This window comes from Salvelinus sp. IW2-2015, linkage group LG15 (assembly GCF_002910315.2).
Source record: "Salvelinus sp. IW2-2015 linkage group LG15, ASM291031v2, whole genome shotgun sequence".
Classification (NCBI taxonomy): Eukaryota; Metazoa; Chordata; class Actinopteri; order Salmoniformes; family Salmonidae; genus Salvelinus; species Salvelinus sp. IW2-2015.
The window spans coordinates 58885098-58907743 of NC_036855.1; the positions used below are offsets into that span (position 1 = coordinate 58885098).

General features: G+C 43.7%; 1 protein-coding gene across 1 annotated transcript in view; it reads right to left on the reverse strand.

Moving 5' to 3' along the window:
• The window catches only part of LOC111974426 (myotubularin-related protein 13), a 166033-nt gene that overhangs the window by 73023 nt on the left and 70364 nt on the right, over positions 1–22646 (reverse strand). The window contains 4 exon segments of the mRNA XM_070447304.1: positions 7803–7908; positions 9432–9542; positions 10244–10366; positions 15746–15883. Of these exon segments, the coding sequence (XP_070303405.1) occupies positions 7803–7908; positions 9432–9542; positions 10244–10366; positions 15746–15883 (478 nt within the window).

The window sequence follows — 22646 nt, forward strand, 5'->3', positions numbered from 1 at the left end:
TGTCCAGGGCCTGTCCATTCTATCCCCTTGGGGGCCACACTTCCTGAGCAGTGTGACATGTTGGACGGACATTCCTCTAGGATGACCTCTGGACACAGTGGTGCGTAGACATGCTACACGTATATGCACCACACCACCCACTAGGTCTGGGCCTTTTCCCCAGGTCTTGTTTGGTCATAAGGTGGATTGAATAACTCAGTACCTGACAGACTGGGGCGAGACAAATCACACACATGGGGAAAGGGTGGGGGGGGTGTAGTCTACTGCAAGTTGTACGGTATTTCATGTTATAACTCAAATCTGTGTTTAATCATTTGTTCTTACAGATTTGACTGACTGTCATGATGAATCACATAGATTTAGCATGTTACACAAAACACATGGCGTTAAATAGACACTCCAACCAGAGGTGGAAGACGACACAGCCCAGCCAACATGGAGCAAATCTGTTGCTGATTCATAGAAAACAACCACGGAAGTATGAGAGATTATAAATAATGAGAGAATATGTTCTGACATATGATCCGACCTTGGGCTGTGCAGCGGTTGCATCGTCACGATACTCGAACACGCGCAGTGCTTCCCCTAGAACTTTTTGGGTCAGTGGTGGCAAAGGAAGAACGAATGATAGCACTAGAGATGATGGCGCCGGCAGATGGTCGCCTCGCTTCAGGTCCTTAGAAAACTATGCAGTTATCACAAGCATTTCGCTACACTCGCATTAACATCTGCTAACCATGTGTATGTGACCAATAACATTTGATCTGAATGTGAGAAGGTCACTTGGTGACTTTTTGAAAGGACATTCTACAAAAGAAATTATGAAAATAAAAAATGTAAAATGTTGACACCATCTGAAATAACATTTAGCTCAACTGATGCAGCATAGCGGCTTTAAAGCACTAATGCGGTCCTTGTTAAAAAAATAGATTATTATATATCACTGTATGTCTAATAAATCACTGTTTATTTAATAACTCCAAAATATATTTTGTAAAAAAATAAATCCCCTGAGGCTCCTTTTGGCCCTTGAAATGCTCAGTCTGATCGTGTGGACGTTAGGAAACAAATTTGAAGATACTGTATTTACATACACAGCCCTGATTGGGTTGATAGGATGGTCTAGAGCCTACCCCCTTACCTAGATGAACAGTCATGGTCTATTTTAATTACATCACACAAACAGCTCTTACACAAAAGGCCATTATCAGAATTTCAGTGTTATTCCGACCTCATACAATCACGTTTTTAACTGCACTGCCCCTTTAAATAAATAGGCTGAAGCATGGGGTTTACATCTGCAAAATCTCAAAATACTCTAAATGCATCCAATGCTACTTGGTACAAATAAACGTTGTAACTTGTCACTTAACTTAAAATGACAGAACGRCTAGGTTCAAGTTTAACAACGTTTACTAAACCGTATTTCCACAATACATAGTTGCCACTGCACTCAGGCCAGGTCCATCAGCAGTGAGACTACCACACAGGCGTACTAATAACAAAGTGATAGCGCCATATTAACAGAAATATAGAGATACTTAAAACATGAATGTAACAGTCACTCTGATCTTAAGTGTCTAGGCAGAGGTTTTTTTWAAACGTGGCGGCAACAAATTTGCAGCAGCGGCCCGCCCCTGCTAATATAGGGGAAACACTGATTCTGCACTCAGAACATACTCTCAGCCCGCATTGTATAACAGCAGTGATGGATGGGAGATGCAAGGTGCTTCTCTTACACAAGTCGCATGATCTGATCGCTTCTGGTGCTGTTGGAATGCTTACCCTTCATATGATATCATGCAGTACTGATCAGTTCTTACAGGACATCGGTCACGTCACCTGTAGCCCAAGGACATGACAGAGAGCATCTCTTAAGAGTTACGTGCAGGACTGCACAAGGGTATTGTAAGCAAACAGCAGTGGCGTGAGGTGCCCAGGCCTCTCTATCAGCCCATYATCTTCATCTGTCAGGGACAGGGGCCATGTTCAGATCCAGCACAGAGGGGAATGGACACACTACTGTACACATCACACAGAGACATTCCTCCTGATGGTTGGACTGAGCTGCACAGTAACAAGCCCCATCTCCTCCTGTTACTCCAAAAACAGCTGTCTAGACCTGAGGAGTTTAGACCTATCCTCTATCAAGCTCCGGGTAAATTCTACACTTTGGAATGTAAAATTTAGAGAGACATGAATCTAGTCCGTTTTATTAGCTTTGTGGACTGTTCCTGGATAACATGTGCAGTATTTGGTAACAAAAACAAAGTCGGTGAGGACTGACACAAACCATGGCTGAGGATAATGTCAAGGTACAGGCCATTTGTCTTCCTCCATCTCTGTGTGTATCCAGATTGGCTACAAACACATGCCTTGAACATGACCCTGATACTTTGTGTATCACCCCCCCCCCTCCCCCATGTGCACGTCCACTGCTCGCTGTCCAAATAAACACAAAGGAGCATGCAAACTATTATTGAATTCCTCAAGGGGTTCAGGGACTAATGCTTACAAGAAACATAATCCATTTAGTTTTGTAACACATTCTTCTAATCACACTAAATGAGGGCCTATTTTCCATTACAAATAAAAGAAAGCATCAGAAAAATTTGTTTGGAGTTCACTTATTTACTAACTTGTCCCCAACATCGGCCCCTGGAATGTAGACTTGACTGCTGCGGTGATTTGTGTGTATTAAGGACATGATAAAACCACATACTTGAGTCCAGTGTATGAACGAATGCAGTGCGCAGGAATTTGGGACAATATACGGTAATGCCCACCTGAAGCCACCAAACCACAGCAAAGCTACGTCATGTGAACAAGGATGCAAAACAGACAAAGCAAATCCTAGTAAAGGAGTATACATACAGTGCCTTGAGAAAGTATTCACACCCCTTGACTTTTTCCACATAACTCGGCCACTCAAGAACATTCACGGCCTCTTGGTAAGCAAATCCTGTGCATATTTGGCTTTGTCATTTAGGTTATTGTCTAGGATTTTGTCTGTGTGTAGCTCCATTCCATTTATTTTTTTACTGTGAAAAACTCCAGAGTCCTTAACGATTACAAGCATACCCATAACATGATGCAGCCACCATTATGTTTGAAAATATGGCGAGTGTTACTCAGTAATGTGTTGTATTGGGTTTGTCCCAAACATAACACTTTGGATTCAGGACAAAAAGAGAATTGCTTTGCCACATTTTTTGCAGTATTACTTTAGTGCCTTGTTGGAAACAGGATGCATGTTTTGATATTTGTTTTACTGTGTACAGGCTTCCTTCTTTTCACTTTGTCAATTAGGTTAGTATTGTGGAGTAACTACAATGTTGATCCATCCTCAGCCAATAAACTAACTGYTTAAAGTCACCATTGGCCTCATGGTGAATTCCCTGAACAGTTTCCTTCCTCTCCAGCAACAGAGTTAGGAAGGACGCCTGTATCTTTGTAGTGACTGGGTGCATTGACACCCCATCCAAAGTGTAATTAATAACTTCACCATGCTCAAAGGGATTTTCAATGTCTGCTTTTTTTTTTTTTTTTTACCCATCTACCAATAGGTGCCCTTCTTAGCAAGGCATTGTAAAACCTCTCTGGTCTTTGTGGTTGAATCTGTGTTTGAAATTCACTGCTCGACTGAGGGACCTTAAAGATAATTGTACAGTTTAGGTCGGAAGTTTACATACACCTTAGCCAAATACATTTAAACTCAGTTTTTCACAATTCCTGACATTTTATCCTAGTAAAAATTGCCTTAGGTCAGTTAGGATCACCACTTTATTTTAAGAATGTGAAATGTCAGAATAATAGTAGAGAGAATTATTTATTTCAGCTTTAATTTCTTTCATCACATTCCCAGTGGTTTATACGTTTACATTCACTCAATTAGTATTTGGTAGCATTGCCTTTAAATTGTTTAACTTGGGTCAAACGTTTTGGGTAGCCTTCCACAAGCTTCCCACAATAAGTTGTGTGAATTTTGGCCCATTCCACCTGACAGAGCTGGAGTAACTGAGTCAGGTTTGTAGACCTCCTTGCTCGCACACGCTTTTTCAGTTCTGCCCACACATTTTCTATAGGATTGAGGTCAGGGCTTTGTGATGGCCACTCCAATACCTTGACTTCGTTGACCTTAAGCCATTTTGCCACAACTTGTGAAGTATGCATGCGGTCATTGTCCATTTGGAAGATCCATTTGCAACCAAGCTTTAACTTCCTGACTGAGGTCTTGAGATGTTGCTTCAATATATCCACAATTTTCCTCCCTCATGATGCCATCAATTTTGTGAAGTGCACCAGTCCCTCCTGCAGAGAAGCACCCCCACAACATGATGCTGCCACCCCCGTGCTTCATGGTTGGGATGGTGTTCTTTGGCTTGCAAGCCATCCCCCCCTTTTTCCTCCAAACATAACGATGGTCATTATGGCCAAATAGTTATATATTTTTTTCATCAGAGCAGAGGACATTTACAAAAAAAAATACAATCTTTGTCCCCATGTGCAGTTGCAAACCGTAGTCTTGCTTTTTTAAAGGCGGTTTTGGAGCAGTGGCTTCTTCCTTGCTGAGCGGCCTTTCAGGTTATGTCGATATAGGACTCGTTTCACTGTGGATATAGATACTTTTGTACCTGTATCCTCCAGCATCTTCACAATGTCCTTTGCTGTTGTTCTGAGATTGATTTGCACTTTTCGCAACAAAGTACGTTCATCTCTAGGAGACAGAATGCGTCTCCTTCCTGAGCTGTATGGCGGCTGCGTGGGTCCATGATGTTTATACTTGCGTACTATTGTTTGTACAGATGAACGTGGTACCTTCAGGCGTTTGGAAATTGCTCYCAAGGAGGAACCAGACTAGTGGAGCTCTACACTTATTTTACTGAGGTCTTGGCTGATTTCTTTTGATTTTCCCATGATGTCAAGCAAAGAGGCACTGAGTTTGAAAGTAGGCCTTGAATATATCCACAGGTACACCACCAATTGACTCAAATTATGTCAATTAGCCTATCAGAAGCTTCTAAAGCCATGACATCATTTTCTGGAATTTTCCAAGCTGCTTAAAGRCACAGTCAACTTAGTGTATCTAAACTTCTGACCCACTGGAATTGTGATACAGTGAATTATAAGTGAAATAATCTGTCCGTAAACAATAGTTGGAAAAATTACTTGTGTCATGCACAAAGTAGATGCCTTAACAGACTTGCCAAAACGATAGTTTGTTAACAAGAAATTTGTGGAGTGGTTGAAAAACAAGTTAATGACTCCACCCTAAGTGTATGTAAACTTCTGACTGGCTACAGAGATGAGGTAGTCATTCAAAACTCATGTTAAACACTATTCATGCACAGAGTGAGTCCATGCAACTTATAATGGGTTGAATACTTACTGACTCAAGACATTTCAGCTTTTCGTTTTTTAATCATTTGTAAACATAAAAAAATATAAAACATTCACTTTGATATTATGGGGTATTGTGTGTAGGCCAGTGACCCAAAAAATCTAAATTTGATACATTTCAAATTCAAGCTCTAAAACAACTAAATGTGGAAAAAGTCAAGGGGTGTGAATACTTTCTGAAGGCACTGTACATGTTCATTTGTACAGCATTAATCCAACTGCTTAGTGGCTATTCAATGTGAGAGTTTAAAATTGTGATTTGGACAGATGCTTTATTCATTCGTGTTTTAACTCTAAACCTCTTAATAACGGAGTTGAACCTAAAAAAGTTTAATACCGTCAAGGATCAAGACCGGATAACCTGTCATACAACTAAGCTACTTACTAAAATAAACGGGGGGAAAAACTATGCAAACAATATGATTAAGAGGGATATTCCTAATATCTGGCACTACAGTTCGTATTCAGCTGTCAAGTTATTTGAGTCGCCCGCGATATCATGTTAACAGGAAACACAAGCTAAATTACAATGTGAGTTGTGTATACTGACTGTACGTGACCAACAGGCAGAGAAGCCTTGAGCTACTGTACTGCAACTAAGTAGACCCAATACAGACCAGACTGTAAATAACGGAGTGAACATGATGGTACCATAAAGTGGAGTCGAGTTCATGAAGTTTGGGATTGACTGGTTGTACTGTAGTGCAGTGTCGTGTCTTTGGCATCATTAAAATTAAGACTTATTTTATCAAATCAATTCTGTAATTATTATTAAGTGATTAAACTAATCATGTCAATTTAATTAACCAGGAAGTCAGGGCGCCAAGGAAAATCTTAAGATTACAAAGTTATAATTTTGCTAATATAACTTTTCAGATATTTTAATATCTGACCAATTAGTCTTCTAATTAATTAATCATTCTTTACCTCATGCTAGTCTCATTCCAAACGTCAAAAGTTGTTGGTTATCTGCACGAACCCAGTCTTTGCTATGAATCATCCATACATCAATTGTCTTAATCATTTATTTACTAACTAACTAAATAATCACAGAAATGCATAAACAAACAACATATATGGTTACAAGGAAATAAGGGAAGTGGGTGTGGACTGAGAAGGCCGGGAAAGACAAGAGTCACTACACAGCTGACAATTATAATAATTGAAATGCTAATCCTTTGCACATGAATGCTCACTCATTCGGGGATAATTGCAATCAATATATATTTACGCTCAGTGTGTCGTCGTGATCTCTGTTGGAATCGTCCATCTTTCTGTTGGAAAGTTAATCCGCCTGTCTCTCTCTTCTACAAAGTCTTTGGTTAGAATGGATACTTCAGAGTAACATTTAGAAATGTTCTTATAGGATAGATGTTTCGGCGGTTGTCGGTCTTCACATTCAGTCGACATAAATTCTAGCTGCAGACTAGTAATTAGTTTGGAAGATTTGCTCTTATTCTGTCGGTATCGATAGTCTCAGAGTTKAACTATTTCCACCAGTGTAGCCAATGCTCCACGTGGTTTGGTTAGGAATGCAACAACCGAGGAATGCATGGTCTCTACTCAAACCTTTGCCCTCTCGGTAATCAAGGTACGCATGGTCTCTACTTAAACCTTTACCCTCTCGGTAATCGAGGTACGCATGGTCTCTACTTAAACCTTTGCCCTCTCGGTAATCGAGGTACGCATGGTCTCTACTTAAACCTTTCCCCTCTCGGTAATCGAGGTACGCATGGTCTCTACTTAAACCTTTGCCCTCTCGGTAATCGAGGTACGCATGGTCTCTACTTAAACCTTTGCCCTCTCGGTAATTGAGGTATGCATGGTCTGAAGCGGGCTTGTCCAGGTGGGGGTTATATTTGGAACAGCAGAAAAGGTTGTCCCATGACGCCAGATCAATGCCTGTGCTCATGGGGCGGGCCAATGACTTAGTTAACTTGAAAGGTAATTGGATTGTCTTTCATTAAACAGTTTAAAATCACATTACATAATTTCACAAATAGTTTCATCTTTACTCATTCATTTTATACAATAATTAGATGCTAAACTCATAACGGAGACTCTTGTATAAACAGAGTTATGGTAATGTGGCTGTATTGTCTCTCATGAGGTCACAAACATTAAACAAAATGGACCGGTTGTAGCTGGATTCTCCTTTACACATTCTCCAAAACATGGATATTGTTCAGTTCTCAAGTTCTGTGAGGTAGAAGAAGTTCCTTTGTTCTACTGTGAAACCCTCTTTCTATACTGCATGAGAGAGAGAGAGTCTCCTCCAGRAATTTACGACCTGAGATAACAGAACCGGGGTGTAGAGGGAGAGAGAGGGAAGGCACTCGCTATACCCAAAGAGGGCCACGTCATGACAGCAGTAATGAGGAAGCAGAAGCCCAGTGACATACCAAGCTGCTGGAAGAGCAGGGCCACACTCTTGCATGTAACAGGCAGGTTGTCATTCAGAGGGGTTTGGATTAGCTGTCGGTCGCCAGCTCCCAGGGAAAACAGTTTCTGTGAGAAAATCACAAAAAACACAAAAGTCATAGGTTATATGAAAAACCATTGGATGGATCTATCATAGAACTAGACAAGACTGTTTCAGTAGAGGGACATTTTTTGCTAACAGACATCAAAACATGTTTTCATGGTACTGTATATATCATTAGGAAACTGAACAAGACTGTACCTCAGTACAAGGCCAAAGGTCATATAGGCAAGGGAGAAATGACAGTACAATGGCAGTTAAGGGATCCACTGTGTGAGAGTTTTTTTGACGATCTCCCAGAAAATGAATAAAACACGTGTTGTTGAACCCGATGGACATCRCAGCTGCATGACTGAATTAGCCTTTGAATCAGTCCGGCAGCAATGGGAGAAACCTCAATTGCATGTTAACCTAAATTTCACTGGCATGGCACAACGCCTCTGCAATCCAATAGGGACAGCAGCGTCCATCGCTGTATCCAGTGTGGCTGAAGGTAGAGAAGTAAGCGTACAGTGGAAACAGTGTGTTCGCGTGAACACAATCAGTACGTCTAATTCAGCTAAACCAATGTTGAACATGATAGGGGTACAGACAGTGGTTCAACGGAGTTTGGCTTTTGACCTGACAAAGATCCTAGTGGATTGAACCATGGTCAATAAAAGGTATTAATTGGGATCATAGCCTTTCAACTCAGTTTGAACCAGCTAGAGAACAACTCTCTGTTCCCTGATTCATGACATTCCTTCATGTTTGACAGTCTGTTGAAGGATGAGTTTGTTCCACTCCTGAGGTTTCTAACTCATGTTGTGTCACTACAGCCTAAAGCCCTTGGCTCTGCGGGGAGTGGCGATAGTTTGAGGAGGAACACTGACATGAGTTGGTAAATTATATCAAAAACACTAAATTACCCTAAGGTTCAGGATGTGAACTTAATCATGGGCCACATTCCTACCCCTTTACAAATACAGTTGAAATATTGTCCAGTTTTTTAAAGCCACATTGATCACCATTGTCTAGACTTTAAGGGAACAGACCAGCGTAGGGTTTTTGTTATAGGACAGCTTCAGATGTGGGTTTCAATAACCTAGTGAGAAGTGAAAATATAAAAACAGGCCCCCTACTCTGTTTGTTTCTACCCTAGCTTCACTAAGTAATGTAATCAGAAGAGCAGCCAGAAAAACGTAATAGTATTATGAGGACATTTCTACACGCGGTGGTACAAGCAATCTATGGCACCATCTAGACGAGGAATGCATGATTGAATGGAAAGCAAACGCAAATTTTTCTGAACTCTCATATGGGCCAAAACATGACTTTCTTCCCTCACTCCCACTCTACTTGTAGGAGAAACTATAATAAGCATCAGGCCGTCAGTGAGTAACCAGCACCTTGTGTGGGTCTAGCAGCAACATTAACCCAGACTGACCCCTAGTCTGGGGTGGATTCATGCCTCTGTGGAGAGCATGCCAGAGGGGTTGAGAGGGGGTTAGACAAGCCCTCTAAGATGGAGGTATTTGAGGAATTGTTTGCTTTAGTAAGGCCTGCTTACCTGGGAGCCGCCAGCCACAGGAACCATGCACGTGAAGAGGTTGGAAACCAGCCCCTCCARGGGGAACGGCAGGCTGTCGACGTACACCGTGTAGATCAGGCCCAAGCAKCCCTGGGGAGGTCAGGAGGAGACAGACACACAACCAGGTCAATCAACACACTCACATAGATGTATCACAAGATATACACCCAATCACAGTTTCGCACCTACATGGACAATTAAAAACACTGTGGGAATTCGTCATCCAATACCATCAGATTTATAGTATTTTATGTAATATTCCCAATGTACAGCTGAGATGTGTGGTTTAATGGCAAATGCCATTTGCAAAGCTAAAAATAAATGCTAAATCAATATATGTGTTTTGGAGACATTTGAATGCCAAAGTTGAATAGCGTAGTGGTCCAGTGGGGTGCCTAGGGACAGGAGAGATCCGCTAAGCCCCACTCTGTTCTTAAGTGAGGGATTGGCTGGATATCCTGGCCTTGAGTACATGCAGAATTCACTCTATAAAGCCAATATGTGCATTCTACACACACAGGATCCAACATGACGCATTCTATCACCATCATGAGACAATTGATAGTCAATGCACTAATTGCTGCGCTACCGTTTATCATGCCAATGCTAATTAGGCAGAGATAAGTAAAGTGAAGTCATGAACCTCATGAATAGGGCCAAGAATGTTCCTGGCCAGGTAACTATAGATAGCAAATAAACCCGCAAAAACTGAAACGACCACTATGCATGGTCATCTGACATTTTGAAAGGAACCTATTTTAGTCAGGAATGAATCAGTGTTATCATGTTACCCGGAATATTTCAGGATAATCCAGCCTGGAGACCAGAATGAGACTTTTGGGTGCAAAGACTTGAGCGGGCTGGATCAAGCCATCCTCTTCCTCATCCTCATCTGCATCGGTAGTCTTTGTTCCCTGAAACAGCAAAACAGAAGAAGTTATTCAAATGGGAGAGTTCAACAGTGATATGGGGGTGAGTTAAGACCCTGTGCAGAGTAACCGCATATAGCAGGTGTAAAAAAAACGCCTGAACGGAGGCATAAAAAAAACACCTGAACGGGGACGGAAAAAAACCGCCTGAACGGAGGCGTAAAAAAACAGAAGCTTTTCTGCTTACCCGCTGAGGGTGGCTCTAGTGTTATCTACTTCCAGGTCAAACCACAGCGTGTACATTCTACAGTACATCACATACTGTAGCCTATTTTTGGAAACGTGCATGTGCCACCCCCTCCTCGAGAATTCTGATTGACGCAGGCACAGAGTACAGTGCACACAGTACGAGTACTATTCAAAGTGATAATGCTACATTACTTATCAGTCAAAAGAACACAGTATGGAAAAGTCCCCGCAGGCAGACACAGTACTATCTGCAAAAAACTCTAAATCCTGTGTTTCCTCTGCAATGGGATATATAGACTTATTTTGAATTTTAAAAGATCCTCTCCAAATCTGTAGTACCCATTAAAACAGATACTCATCGCAGTTGAGGAGTTGAAAGAGCAAAGAGGATTTTCTTCAAATCACCATGGGGTTCATAAAAGATTACTAACCCAAAAAATAGAGCATAAAACATGTATTGTCATGGAGACCGTTTGAACAAAACCCAGGAGCTTAAGAGAGGAGGAGTGTCATTTCCCTTCCAGAGTCACATACTGACTGTAAATCAGCAGTGAGATGTATATGAAACCAAGTCAACTATGTATCAAGTCACATTACTCGGTTTACTAAAACAGTTGTGAAAGCACTAATAACACAGTATGAATAGGCTACTTCCAGTCTGGAATTTACCCATACTACTTTCTCATCTGTTCAGTTGTTCCTTCACAAAATAGGGTATTTATTTTAAAAAGACTACAATGTCATTACTTTGGTTCCTTTACTTGTCGAGGAATAATATTTTGTGGTTTGGAGATGTTATTCTAAACTATGGATACAAACCCAGAGCTGGTGGTTTGAAACATGTTCAATTCAATTTGGCTGGGGTTGTAGTTCAAAAATTACATTTCCTACAAAACGGAGTCACAACATGTAATCAGTATAGAAATATTTATAATAAACTCCCTGAAGCCTAAATTAAGAAAAATGTTTTTTTCTCCCCCATAATAATAGAGAACCAAAGATAATTAAAGCAAAAGCTACTTGACCTCTGACCCAGTAACCACACTGGAGATAGACCTACTGTAGGCCTACCTGTAGGATATTAATCATTCAAAACCTAGCCAAAATACGATGCAGACACTTGGGTTCGAAGGACATGGCGTAATGTACCATAAATAGYAATTGAGTGACCACGTTAAACTAACAGCATATGGGCTAAGTCATTAAGGTGAATGATTTGAACAAAGATACCTCCCCACTCCTTCCCMAAGTGCTCCACTGGGACACAGAGGTCAAGTCTCAGTGGTCTCATCTCAATCTGGTTCCAATTGTCCCATACCAGGAGCCGTCAGTCCTATCAGTTTACAGAGATAGCAGCCTCACAGGGCTCGTTCCTGGCTAAACCCTTTATCAGAATCACATATATTCCTTCAGACAATGAAAACATGCCACAAGAGCTCTGGCATGCTCCGAGCAGGGAACACAGGATCTAAATATGCGTCAGATGGGAAACATATTTCTACAACATTCTGAAGATTTGATTCAATTATCGGCAAAAATACATTTCTGCCTCTTGAATCCAAGCACATAGAAAAAAGCCACGCTGGTTTAAACGTTACAGGGTAAGGCTCATGATAATGCCCACATAAACAAAAACAAAAACTGCTGTATGCTGGCTTACAGGGTCTACAAAAACCATGTGTGCCCTTCTCAGTAAAATGCTTTGCAGACTAGGCCCAATATACTATCCAAATTAGGTGTATTTGACAAAACACATGATGCACCTCAAACTAGTGTTGTCACGATACCAACATTTTACTAACGATTAAATACCAGGCCAAGTATCACGATACCAGAGAGAATTCTGATTGGACTAGTGTCCCATTCGCCCCCCCCGAAACTTATTCCTGTTTTGTAAACGTTATGTGCAAGTGCTACACAAAAAAATCTGTCACTGATATTCACACTTCTCCTCAATAAAACAGAAATTGAATGGCTAATTTGCTCATATTTGCAAAGGTCTACTTGTGATTTGGCTGGAGGAATGGGGAAAAAGGAACATACATGCATAGTGATCTGCATGTCATTGTGGCAGTAAGGGGAAAACACTGCATGAAACCTTTACTCCTCAGTTAACAGACAAGTCTCTCTCTCTACCTCAAAACACACACCACTCTCTCTCGCTCCCACAAACACATACACACTGCTCCCAAATTTAAAAACGTTAGGCACCAAAACAGAATGTAAGGAGCACCAGAAAGAGAGATTATGAATCCTACTTTTGAAGCACATCCCATGAGAAGCAGGCCCTTTTCTTCCTGGACCAATCAAATGTGCCTTAACCTACTGTCAAGGTACCAGGTGGTTAGCTAGCTAGGTAATATGACTGAACAACATTGTTATCAAAACAATAATTAGCGGCCTGGGATTAGTTTAAAACGGCCCGCGATATGGTTTGTGAAATYATATAAAATGAGCSYAAAATCGCGCAGGAAGGAAAAAAGGTAGGTCCGGTAATAGCCCTTTTCTTTGCTGTAAAGCTGTAAACACGACTGTTGCGAAGCTGTTTTTACTCTCTGTTCCTGCTGCGTGACCGTGAACTTTCAAAGCCTATCAGACTGGCCTGTGCACTTGGTTATACCAGGGATGAAATKATATACAATGTATTAACTTTCCTCGCACTGCGCGCTGCTCCAATGTATCAAATGTAGAAATGTAACCTGTAGCAGACTGATCAGGGTCTGCATGCCCCCTCGCTATCACAGCTACATTATATATATTTTAAACTGTTAGAGGAGTAGATGAGCAGAAAGAGCGGACGGAGAGAAGAGAAGCAGGTGAGTGATGGCTGGAAGGGGATGTGGCTGGCTGATTACAGCTGCCACAGGTGATGTGCACATGAACGTGAAGTGGACATTCTTGGACCTGCGCATACAAGAGACTAGTGTTGCTTAAATTCAACTGAATGTCGAAAACAAAACTGACTTCATAAACATTTGATCATTTTTGTAGTATCATATGAAACGGTAGTATGGTATTCTAAAATGTTGGCATAATAAGTACCCTGACGTTTTGGTACTGTGGTATAACACTAACTCAAACTACTTCAGCATCTTGCTAACCTTATTAACAGTGTAAATGTGAATATTGAGAACATAGGTCCTGGCTCTGGTGCAAACTTTTGCAGTGGATGGTATACTGTATCAAGCTGGTCCCTAAACCATAAGATACCGCAACAGTCACCTACACAGTGAAAAACCAGCCTCACATCTGTCCAGTGTGTGTGATCCAAACTCTTATCCTTAACTGAGCCATTACCAAGTGCACAAAGGGGTCTGGGAACAGTTCCTGGAAAGAAATCAAACCAAAACAGAGAGGTGGGGCCATGATGAAGAGGCAGTGAGGTGACCGGCCACAGTTAGCCCTGTAATCAAGACCTCTAACGAGCCTGTATTAATGTCTGCGATGACACTGCACTGATCGTTACGGGTGGCCTTCGCCTCTTCTCCCTTAGTAGACCGGCCGGCGTGTGAGAAGGACAGAAAACAAATAAGGGAGGATTAAAGTCTGGTCACGAGAAGAGGGTCCAGTCGGCCAGAAAGTTCGGGGGGGGGGGACAGCTGCAGGACATCACCAAACAGCGCCTGACAGGGGAATTATTCAGACTACTTGCAGGGCCGGTTATGTAACCTTCCAGCCCAGGCATAGAACCAGGCCAGGCTAGAGAGACCCAGTCGCAGCTAACCTAGCCGTTGTCACGCTTATTTAATGAAGGATGTCGTGGTTTATACCTTGTCTCATGCCAAGGCTTTGTTTGTACATGGAAAATCAGTGGTTCCACATCCAGGCACAACAAGGGATGTTTGTGTAAATTGGTCTGATTCATACAGTACACTGTGTAATGGTAAACTAATGTTAAAGTCATCAACATGCTAGGATGTTGAGTCTGAGCATTCATGTAAACAGAATCATCACATCAGAATGTGACATGTCATAATGACCACGCAGTTAATAAAGGTTAGAATTCCACCGGAATTTACGTAAGAGGATATGATAAGATTTCAATTAACTTTTTCATAAGACTCCTTGAATTAACATGACTAATGGTCAGAAGAATTCCACCTGATTGAATGGGGCCTTTCAAGGAATGTCAGATTTCAATGAACTAAAGGTCACTGACTTGAATGAATATGACTAATGGCCATGGTTGTCATGTGTTTAATATGAGGCAGGGGACACGTCCTACTCTTGCGACAAAATGCAGCACTTCAGAGACAGTCTGGAGGGTGATGTCAGGCCATTGTAAGGAGTCATATTCTTAAACACAATTAGACATCCAGCCAGTCATTCTGTGTAATGTATCAGGGCAAACCTTGAGAGGATTGAGGTCATTGCATTAGTTTATTTCAGGGGTTTGTGAACTTGTGTGGAAGAAAAAACATCAAAGATAGAATTGAATTCATATGAGGATGGGTGCATCCAAGAGCCAGTGCTAGAGGGGATGAGATGTCAGCTCATTGGATACCTTTTTTCTCCCATCACACCAAAACCCTTCAGTATGTGAAGTGTTGTTCACTTCATCTCAATTCCTCCAGAGTGCTGTTATTTTCCCACTTTAGTGGGTTCTGGAACACATCATGCCGTGACACAAATTCCTAATAGTACAAAAATGTGCCATGCAAGAAAACATGTCAAAAACAAAACAATTACAACARTGAAAAACAAAAAGAAAATCAAACCCCCCCCCAAAAAAATTCCCAAGAATTAACAAACAGCCCCGGCTGGATGCTCGGAATCAAGTATTCATCCAGAGAGAGAAGCTTGAAATGATAAAGAAATGAACGGACATAACCCCGTGCTGCTAATCGAGAGACGCATCAACCTGCCAGCCGAGGCAGTAGGTACTATCTACTATACATGGTTCACTTAATTTGCCCTTATGCCCGAGATCCTAAACCCAGAACTTGCAGGACGTAGTCCTATTTCAGCAAGTGTGTAAGTGTTTAAAGGCATGAAAATCCACCAAATGTCAAWACATACGTATAACTGATTGCTTTGAATAAGGCAATTATGGGTAAGCTGTAACAGATATACATTAGATTTTATATAATATTTTGCATAATGCCCTTGTAAGTGGATAAGATATGCATGAAGGGGAGTTGGGTTGAGGTTGAGGAGTACAACAGGCCATCTCACCTGCAGGTTGACCTCTGCCTCGTAGAAGGTGAGGCAGGAGCAGTAGTGTCTGTCTGAGTCGATGTCCGTCAACACCACCGTGAAGAAGGTGGGAGCTTTCCTCTCTCGGGACAGCCTCCATCCTCCTGGCTGGCAGAACTGGAAAAAACACAAAGTATAACACACCGTTATACATGAGAACCTGTACTGGAACAGTCTGCCCTCAGGGTGCAGATGAAATGGGCACAGGCAGAGTACAAGACACCCTGTGGCTTTTCCAGAGTGGTTACTGGAAGCCAGTGTTGTTGTGTTGAGAAGGGAGCCCCAATTCTAGCCCCCGTGTCCCCAGGAGATCCTCTGCTGGTAATCTTTCAGTATGAATGGGGAAGTATTACGTTAGTTAGGGGGCCATTGACGCCATTGTGGATGCACAGGATGTCCTGTTTCAGTGCATTAGTACTACTGCGGAATACGTTCCTCACAGAGGGAAATGGCACTGGTTCACATTCCTCACAGAGAGGGAAATGGCACTGGTTCACGTTCCTCACAGAGAGGGAAATAGCACTGGTTCACGTTCCTCACAGAGAGGGAAATGGCACTGGTTCACGTTCCTCACAGAGGGAAATGGCACTGGTTCACGTTCCTCACAGAGAGGGAAATGCAGGTTCACTCGTTCCTCACAGAGGGAAATGGCACTGGTTCACTTCCTCACAGAGAGGGAAATGGCACTGGTTCACGTTCCTCACAGAGAGGGAAATGGCACTGGTTCACTCCTCACAGAGAGGGAAATGCAAGGTTCACGTTCCTCACAGAGAGGGAAATTGGCACTGGTTCACGTTCCTCACAGAGAGGGAATGGCACTGGTTCACGTTCCTCACAGAGGGAAATGGCACTGGTTCACGTTCCTCACAGAGAGGGAAATGGCACTGGTTCACGTTCCTCACAGAGAGGGAATGCACTGCGTTCACATTCTTCACAGAGAGGGAAATGGCACTGGTTCACGTTCTTCACAGAGGGGAATGGCACTGGTTCACGTTCCTCACAGAGAGGAAATGGCACTGGTTCACGTTCCTCACAGAGGGAAATGGCACTGGTTCACGTTCCTCACAGAGAGGGAAATGGCACTGGTTCACGTTCCTCACAGAGGGAAATGGCACTGGTTCACGTTCCTCACAGAGGGAAAATGGCACTGGTTCACGTTCCTCACAGAGAGGGAAATGGCACTGGTTCACGTTCCTCACAAGAGGGAAATGGCACTGGTTCACGTTCCTTCACAGAGAGGGAAATGGCACTGGTTCACGTTCCTCACAGAGAGGGAAATGGCACTGGTTCACGTTCCTCACAGAGGAATGGCACTGGTTCACGTTTCCTCACAGAGGGAAATGGCACAGGTTCACGTTCCTCACAGAGGGGAAATGGCACGGTTCACGTTCCTCACAGAGAGGGAAATGGCACTGGTTCACGTTCCTCACAGAGAGGGAAATGGCACTGGTTCACGTTCCTCACAGAGGGAAATGGCACTGGTTCACGTTCTCACAGAGGGAAATGGCACTGGTTCACGTTCCTCACAGAGAGGGAAATGGCACTGGTTCACGTTCCTCACAGAGGGAAATGGCACTGGTTCACGTTCCTCACAGAGAGGAAATGGCACTGGTTCACGTTCCTCACAGAGAGGGAAATGGCACTGGTTCACGTTCCTCACAGGAGGGAAATGGCACTGGTTCACGTTCTCACAGAGAGGAAATGGCACTGGTTCACGTTCCTCAGAGGAAATGGCACTGTTCACGTTCCTACAGAGAGGGAAATGGCACTGGTTCACGTTCCTCACAGAGAGGGAAATGGCACTGGTTCACGTTCCTCCACAGAGGGAAATGGCACTGTGGTTCACGTTCCTCACAGAGAGGGAAATGGCACTGGTTCACTTCCTCACAGAGAGGGAAATGGCACTGGTAATGGCACTGGTCTTCTCACAGAGAGTGAAATGGGCAAAAACTGGGTTCACTTCCTCACTGCCGTCAGAGAGGTTTGATATCAGTCTGGTTTCTAGGCACAAAGAAAAGTATGAGGAAAGGTACTGAAACCAAAGTACTGACTTTCACTGTGAAACAGTAGGCCATGTGCTCAGTTGGATAAGTATTAAAACGTTTAGGATAAGATGAACATGACAAAAAGTAGGATTGTATGGATACACTGGATTAACATGAAGAATGTAATAGTGGTATTTAGGCCAAATCTGGTTGTTCAAGCAGGAAATCCCATTTATCATTAAACAAACAAGATAATGACTAATTGACATATAAACCCCATTCATAAAGAAATGCACCACCTTCTTCCTTCTTCTGGGATAAAACGTATCAGTTAAGGGATCACGTTGTTTAAATCTTGACTCCACTACTGAACCATCTCAACTCGATTTGTAAACGTTACCAACAACACAAAATAAGATGCACTCTAAAGGGGAACATTGAAGTACTGGTGAGCGAGAAGGAGAGGTGACGCAAGGGACGGAGAAGGGAGAGAGAGAGAAATATGGGAAGATTGAAGAAGAGTGCAGATGGATAGAAAAGAAAGAGATGTGTGAGGATAGAAACCATACAGACCTAGAAGCAAAAACAGAGACATGATGAGGAGATGGAGTGTCGAGAGCAGCATGTGAGAGGCAGGCAGGCAGCCAGAGTGAGTAAATCTTGGTGTGTTGTGCTGGAGGCTGAGGCTGCCTGGCTGTGGGACAGTATTTAAGACTGCTCCTCAGGCGTTTCACTGGAGAACATTGGACTGACGGAGGGAGGAGGAAGGGGGGGGAAGAGCAGGATGGATAGATAGAGGGAGAGAGAGGGAGAGGGAGAGGAGAGGGAGGGAGAGGGAGAGGAGAGGGGAGGGAGAGGGGAGGAGAGGAGAGGGAGAGGGAGAGGGAGAGGGAGAGGGAGAGGGAAGGGAGAGGGAGAGGGAGAGGGAAGAGGGAGAGGGAGAGAGAGAGAGAGAGAGAGAGAGAGAGAGAAGGAGAGAGAGAGAGATTGGAGAAAATTAAAATGAAAAAGGTGGGTGGGTGGGTGGCGTAAGATAGGATGAGAGAGAGAGGAAGAGAGCGCAAGATAGGAAAAGAAAGAGGGAGCTGTGCTTGACTAGCCCAGGGGCTTGAACCAGGATGCCACCATCCTCCAACAGACACAATAGACAGCAGGAAATCTGGAAAAGCTGCATTGTGGGGGAGTGTCATACATACTGGGCCAGGGCCCAGACAGGACCTAAGAACAATTGCAGATAACTGTGAACACATCCCAAAATATTCTAAGTATATGTCATTAATCACTGTCGGAAAGGAGATAAACAGCTTTCGGACCGCATACCTTGGGAGATAAGCGGAGATATGGTAAAATGGGGGATGGGAGCAGAGGTGTGAGTGTGTAGGAGGAAGAAGGGGGTCTTGTTTTGCTTAAATGATACCAATGGCCATCTTCTGCAAAGCTGTTATGCTCACACTACCCCGGAGGTCTGAGGAGAGGCTCTGGACTGGGTTTCTCCTTCCCATCCACGTGCCCAGTGCCTTTAGTGGGCTGAATAACAGCCAGACAGTCTACTACCTAACACCAATGGAGATATCCTATCCGTTTTCACATGCCWGTGACTGACTGGAAGGCAATCATGTTTTGAAGGATTTTCTCTCTGTAAATATTAGCTTAGACTCAAGTAGCTAATACTTACTAGGGAGTCTGAATATGGAAAAACAGACTGAGTAAGAGTTGACTGGCAGGGCCTTTAGTCACAACATCTGATATACTAATATCAGCACCAGTCATATGGGTGGAGAGAGGGAAAATGGAATAAAAAGCAGAGTAGATGAGGACTGAGGGTAGTGGGTTYGATTCCCAGGACCACCAATAGGTAAAACGTATGSGCGCATGAATAAGTCRCTTTGGATAAAAGCACCTGCTTAATGGCACTGTAAATTAATATATTAACCAGAGGACAGAGAGGAGGATTACTTCCATAAAAGAGAAAAAAACAAGTCCAATGACCAGTAGCTGTCTAACTGACAAAGGAAAAGGAGCTGAAAACTTACTCTACTGTCAATCATTCTATAGTAAGAAGAAGTGCATCCAAGCATGCCCTGAACGCGTGTAGTCTGTCTTGCGGTGTGACGGCCTATCTGCCAGACACACACAGAGTGACTGAGAGGGAGCAGAGCAGTGATTCTAGGCACCACTCCAGGTAGCAGCTCCAGGGAGCCCCTGCCTGCCGCCAGCTGTGACTGACACACACAGTACCAGCTGTGACTGACACACACAGTACCAGCTGTGACTGACACACACAGTACCAGCTGTGACTGACAACGAGACACGTACCAGCCGTGACTGTACACACACCCCAGCACCAGCTTGACGAACACCACCAGTACCAGCTGATTGACACACACATACCAGCTGTGACTGACACACACCAGTACCAGCTGTGACTACCACAGACCACTTGACTACACACACACGTACCAGCTGTGACTGACACACACAATACAGCTGACTGACACACACAGTACCAGCTTGACTGACACACACATACCAGCTGTGACTGGACACACACCCAGTACCAGCTGGACTGACACCACACAGTAACCAGCTGTGACTGAACAACACAGTACCAGCCTCTGACTGTCCACACCCCAGTACCACGCTGTGACCTGACCAACACCAATTACCCAGCTGCTGACTGACACACACAGTACCAGCTGTGACTGACACACACAGTACCAGCTGTGACTGACACACACAGTACCAGCTGTGACTGACACACACAGTACCAGCAGACTGTTTGGAGAGATCAAGCAAAATATGTTCACTGCAGTGCAACAGGTGCATGGCTTGTCTAGAAACATACAGTGCAAGAATAAACACATACGCAAGGTGTAAACGTACACGACTACACGCGCACACCCACGTAGCCTATATATATATGCATGGTGTACGGACACGCACGCACACACACAAGCTGAGTCATGGCGAGGACAGTCCCTGGTCTCAAATTAGACCACAGTCAAGTGACAATGGAACTCATTGGCTAACCGACTCTGGGATCTTTGTCCTTTTGCACATTGTTGCCCTGCCACCGACTGAGCTCTCTGCATCATGTGRCTCTGTGTGGCATGGCTCCCCCCTAGTCCACCCTTTCAGATAGCGACACTAGATCTGCAGTTTGACCTGCTAAGAATCGGCACAGAAAAGCATGGGGAACAGTCCCACCGAATTGAAGCCTAGTTTGTGGTCAGAGCTGTATTCTAATACTGTGAAAATGTACTGTATGCCGCTGTAATAAGTGCACAGGGGACAAACAAACAGCTATGCTGCGGGCACTGGGGCTGAAACTCCAGACAGTCCGTCAGGGACAGACACACACTGGGCAGTCTTTACATTGAGACACCCCTAGAAACAAATCTGATGCAACCTGTACTGGTGTTGCTCCAGTTGAAAAATGGGGAATGGAGTTAATAAAGGCTTATGACATGGTATGAAATGGTACATCGCCACACCACAAATTCAGATTAAAAAATAAAATAAAAATGGTTTCGTAGTTTGATTTCCTAAGTTGATCAGTTCCAAAATGACATAGCCAAACAAACAAATATCAAAAGCACTCGAGTTCCTCTGTATGGTAATAAAATGTAGATGTCTCCTCCCTTCTGAGCATTAACAAATGTGATGCAAGACTGAACTGGGTGAAAGAGAAGGAAGTCTGGAAATGGAAAAAGGACAAGTTGATGGGAAAACACTTTCCCAACTCCTCCGACAGGAATGAAGAACATTCCCAGGGTAGAATCTCTCCAACACAACATTCTCTCTACAGTATGTCGCATTAGATTTAACCCAGGTTTATCTGGTCGGTTCTGATGAATGAGAATACTACACAAGAGCAACAGCTATTGAGATCCGACTTTGTCTGAATTAAAGCCTTTGAGGAGACTTTGTTGACCAAACACATTAAGTTCTATTATCCAAAAAGAGTGGCTGACTAGGTAGGTGAATCATGCACAGTGGAAAGGTTGCAAGGCAACAAGGTATCTGTAATGAAGGACAACATCCCATTCAGACGTGCCTACCCAAAAGTAGTAACAGTAATACCGCAATGCTGCATGAACACAAAACATGTCTCCAAAACAAAGTGCATCCAACCGATGCCAGTGAAGTGCTGACACAGTCTGAAAGCAAAGTGATTGCCAAGACTTTGTGGTCAGGACAAAAACACGGCAACAGATGTGTTGTGTTGTGTACGCTCCCCTCTCTTGCTCCCTCCCTCTCCATCGTCGAGGTCCATCTTATCCTCCTCTCTCTCTTTCCGCTTCACTTCAAGGGCCTGTTTCTCAGGAAGACGAGACAATGACTTGCAGGAAAGTGGTGTCTGAGGTGGCGGGGTTGGCAGGGGGTGAGCGGGTCATTCCCGGGCTGCAACCTAGAGATCTGCTGCTTTATCAACCCCCGGAGGATGGACAGGACAGCGGACAGAGCTCAACTCCAAACACGGGCCAGGGCTATTTGAGTTTCCCCAGCAGCCGGGGCCACACAGAGCAGCCACATGGTAGGAAGTCTTGAGCTGAGCCAAGATGGAGGCTATATTCATAGGAGGCCAGGAGGAAGCCCAGCAAACAGGAGGCACACACACAAAAACACACAACACTTGCTGAGAACATCTTCAGGGTCAGCGTGACACAAACAACAAAACAAAGCTAGCCAGCTTCAAACCACAGGTACCAGAGTGCAAAGTGGAAAGTAGAGCGCAGGTAGCCCTGTGATGTACTGTAGGCCAACAGGTCTGACTGGAGAGCTCCATCACACAGCAGACGACTGCCCATAACTGGCATCTCACATCCATCCTTATTTCCCCTCGGTCCCCACAGCTCTGTGGTTCCCTGTGATCTGTTATGCAACCCGGAACA